Here is a 4,124-nt window from a genome sequence, read left to right on the forward strand (position 1 = left end):
GGTATCTAAAAACATCTGATATCAAGGTGATTTTTGATCATTTAGGAAATATGAAATATATAAAATGCTCAGAAATGTTAGTAAGTAGAAGGAATATGAAGCAGAGTGGCTGAATGTGGAAGGTCGTGAATCATCTCTCCCTTCAGACTTATGGAAGCAAAGAGATATGCAGATTTCTTGGAGGTAGGAGAAGAAATGCAGGAAAATCAAAAGCAGTTCAGGTGGTAGAGAAAGGAGATTCCCTGATGCTGATATCACAAGGTTCTAAGAGATAATGGTGCAGGCAAGCATAATTCTCATCTTTCTATTCAATAATAGGAAAATATCCCTGCTACTGGCAGGTGAAGGTGTTTTCCTTCGGAAATGAAAAGACATCTGCTAATGACATCTACTAGTGAAAATGAATTCTAGATTAATAACATCTACTAATGGGAAAGGAATTCTAGTCATCACATCCAATATCTCCATAAACTCTTGACGTATCTCTTGTACCTTTTGCTGGATCGTTTCTAATGATGATCATTTAATTATGTGCTTAGGATATTTTATCTGCATGAATGAGCAACATTGCTTCACCCAAATCTGTTGTCTTATATCATTTGTTGTTCATTATGTTTGCTTCCAAGAATATTCAAGTTAACACAAAGGCAATTATACGCATTTATTTCATATACTTCTCAGTGCTTAAGAGCCTGAATTTCATTTTTTTAAAAACAACCTCTCAAGCTAAAGACATCTGGAAATAATATTTTCTCTCTTCCAGATGCATTCTTACCTTTCAATGTGTGGTTTAGAGATTTTATGCATTAAAAAATGAGACAAAACCTAAAAGTAGGATTGGAATATATTTATCAGCCCATTTATTACATAATATTATTTTTTTGCATTGAGATATAGCAATTAAAAACAGATCAAATTCTGTGCATGCAGATTTTACAACATAGTCAATGGCTACAGAAAATATTACTCACTGTGAAATATGGAAAAACTGGAAAGGGATATATTATGTCAATATGTGTGAGAGCACGGGAATCATGATTTCAAATTGGATAGTGGGAAACTGTTGCTGTCAGGATGACTGAGCAGAGACCTGCGCCTGTTGAAGGTATGTGCCCTGATCATCAGAGCAAGGGCATACCAGGCTGAGAAAATAGCAAGTGGAAATGTTCCAACACACACACATATGTTAAGTTTGAGAAACTTCCAATGGGTATGGATGGGCAGGCAAAACCAGAGGTATAGGAGTGGGGGAAGCAGTCAAAGATTTAAAAGCATTGTAATTGTGTAGGATTTTGTATGAAAATAAAACATTGTTCATTTTTGCTCTTTAGTAGTAAGGTGCGGCTAGATATGATGTTACCTTACTTACATTTTCTAGCGCAAAATCATGCTAATCTTATTAATGATAGTACGGATAGTAAGTCATGCTGTGATCATTATTCCAGGTTGTGCAGAAATTTTCTATAATTTATTCAATATTATTTTAAAATAATCTGCTTTCATCTCTTCCTGTTTTCTGGAAGATTTTATCTCCATAGTATTTTACGTTATTTATATGTTTTTTTAAAAGTTGCTTCAATAGCTATGGCTTACACATAGAAAGAAAATGATATCAAAAGTGTATGTTAAATTTCACCAGAGAGAATGAGAAACCATAAAAATTAGGAAAAGAAAACCCTGCTATGTGGAAATATATATCACTGTGGTATGATGTTTTCAGTTCTCCTGGAAAAATACCCAAAAGAGAAATAGCTGGGTTGAATGGGACCTCTAATCCTAGTTTACTGAGGAAGCTCCAGACTGATTGATGCAGTGATTGCAGTAAACTACACTCCCACCAAGAGTGGAGAATTGTTCCTTTTCCCCCACAGGCCTTCCAGCATTTGTTACTGGTTGACTTCTTGATGATTGCCATTCATTCTTGGGTGAGATGAAATCTCAGTGTTGTTTCAATTTGCACTTATCGAATGACCAATGAAGTTGAATGTTTTTTCATATATTTATTTGCCATTTGTATTTCTTTATCTGAGAAGTGTGTATTCATCTCAGATACCTATTTGAGTATTTGGTCTTTGAATTTTGGGGGCCTGACGTTTAAAATTCTTTATCTGTTCTAGATAATCTTTTGTCTGATTGGCAATTAGCTAAAATTTTTACCCAAATCATGGTTCTTTTTTTTTTCACTCTGTTGGTGATTTCTTTTGAGGTGCAAAAACTTTTCAATAAAATGAGATCCCAGTTGTTGATTCTTTGAGGTATTTCCCGTGCAGTTTGGTTTTGGTTCATTAACCCTCTGCCTATACCTATGTCTTCAAGATTTCTATCTGCTTTCTCTTCCAGTAGATTTTGGGTTTCTGTCTTAATATTTAGATCTTTAATTCATTTTGACTCTAGTGCATGGTGATAGATATGGGTCTAGTTTCAGTCTTCAACATGTGGTGACCCAGTTTTTCCAGCACCATTTATTAGAGTGTACCTTTCTTCCAGTGAAAATGTTGGGCCCCTTTGTGAAAGATAAGGTAACTGAGTGTGTTTGTGGTTGTGGCTACACCTTCCAGTCAGAGCAGGCTTACTTGAAAAGTTTAAACTATGAAACCAAGTCATGCCAGGACTTTGACACTACTTGCCCTATGTTTATACTCTTGATAGGCATGGGAACCCTCAGGATCAAGTAATATGAGTACAAAAAATTAGTTTTTCTTCTAAATCAATGCTTTTATAGTACATAAAATATAGGTCCATGCTTTGTCTTTGGAGGAAGATAATTTCACTACTCTCTTCCTCCACAGGCTTCCTTTATTGGGACAGAAGTAACATGTCTTCTAAGTGATCACCATGCATGAGGTCAACAGCTCCAACCTAACACCAAAGTACTTTATCCTCAGTGGGATTCCTGGGCTAGAAGCAGTGCATATCTGGATCTCCTTGCCATTTTGCTTCATGTACATCATTGCTGTCTTAGGGAACTGTGGTCTCATCTATATCATCAGCCATGAAGAGGTTTTACACCGCCCCATGTATTACTTCCTAGCTTTGCTGTCCCTTACAGATGTTTTTGGATGTACTTCGTTTGTCCCCAAAATGTTGTGCATTTTTTGGTTCAGTCTCAAAGAGATTGATTTCAATGCCTGCCTCGTGCAGATGTTTTTTATCCACATGCTGACAGGCATGGAGTCTGGTGTGCTCATGCCCATGGCCCTGGACCGCTATCTGGCCATTTGCTACCCTCTACACTATTCCGCCATTCTCACCAACACCGTAATTACCAGAGTGAGTTTGGCCACTTGCATTCGAAGTTCATTGCTCATGATGCCATTTACATTTCTGATCAAACGCCTTCCCTACTGTAGGGGCAACCTCCTCCATCACACCTACTGTGATCATATGTCTGTGGCCAAATTATCCTGTGGCAATGTCAAGATTAATGCTGCATATGGTCTCATAGCTGCTGGGTTGATTGGAGGCTTTGATATGTTTTGTATCGCCATGTCTTACACCATGATTATCCGTGCTGTACTGAATCTATCATCTGAAGATGCTCATCAGAAAGCCTTTAGCACCTGTACTGCTCACATATGTGCTATCGTCATCACCTATGTCCCAGCCTTCTTCAACTTCTTCACTCACCACTTTGGAGCACAAACTGTACCTCATCATGTTCATATTTTTATAGCCAACCTCTATCTGTTGTTACCACCTTCCTTGAATCCAATTGTGTATGGGGTGAAGACCAAGCAGATCCGTGAAGTAGTGACCAGATTGGTTTTCACTGAGAAAGATATTTTGTGTATGAGGTGAATCCATTAGTAGAGTTCTGCATTTATTATAAAGATCAACAAAGTTATCAAGGGAGAGGGAAAAAGCAAAATTCAAACCTCTGTGCTCATGCAAAAACACTGTAGCAGTGAGGATCCTGCCATGAAGTTCATAAACCAGTTGCAACCTACTTAACCCAAAATGTTAAAAATGATGGAAAAATAAGACAAAATAATTGTTCTTTGTGCACAATTTACCTTTAGTAAGATTACATGGAATGAACATAGATAATGGGATGGTTAGAATATTTACCTTCAGGTTAACTCCTGTAGATGAATGTTCTCTGCTCTCTATGCTGTTAGAGACAC

At 37.2% G+C, this 4,124-nt stretch overlaps 1 protein-coding gene across 1 annotated transcript; it reads left to right on the forward strand.

Annotated features, from left to right (window-relative positions):
• The first annotated feature begins 2,835 nt into the window (after nt 1-2,835).
• On the forward strand, nt 2,836-3,798 carry LOC102009828 (olfactory receptor 52N2-like). Its single transcript, XM_005380503.1, has one exon. The coding sequence runs from the start codon at nt 2,836-2,838 to the stop codon at nt 3,796-3,798; it is 963 nt and encodes a 320-aa protein (XP_005380560.1).
• The last annotated feature ends 326 nt before the right edge of the window (nt 3,799-4,124 follow it).

This window comes from Chinchilla lanigera, unplaced genomic scaffold (genome assembly GCF_000276665.1).
Source record: "Chinchilla lanigera isolate Chin_1 unplaced genomic scaffold, ChiLan1.0 scaffold00013, whole genome shotgun sequence".
NCBI classification, from domain to species: Eukaryota; Metazoa; Chordata; class Mammalia; order Rodentia; family Chinchillidae; genus Chinchilla; species Chinchilla lanigera.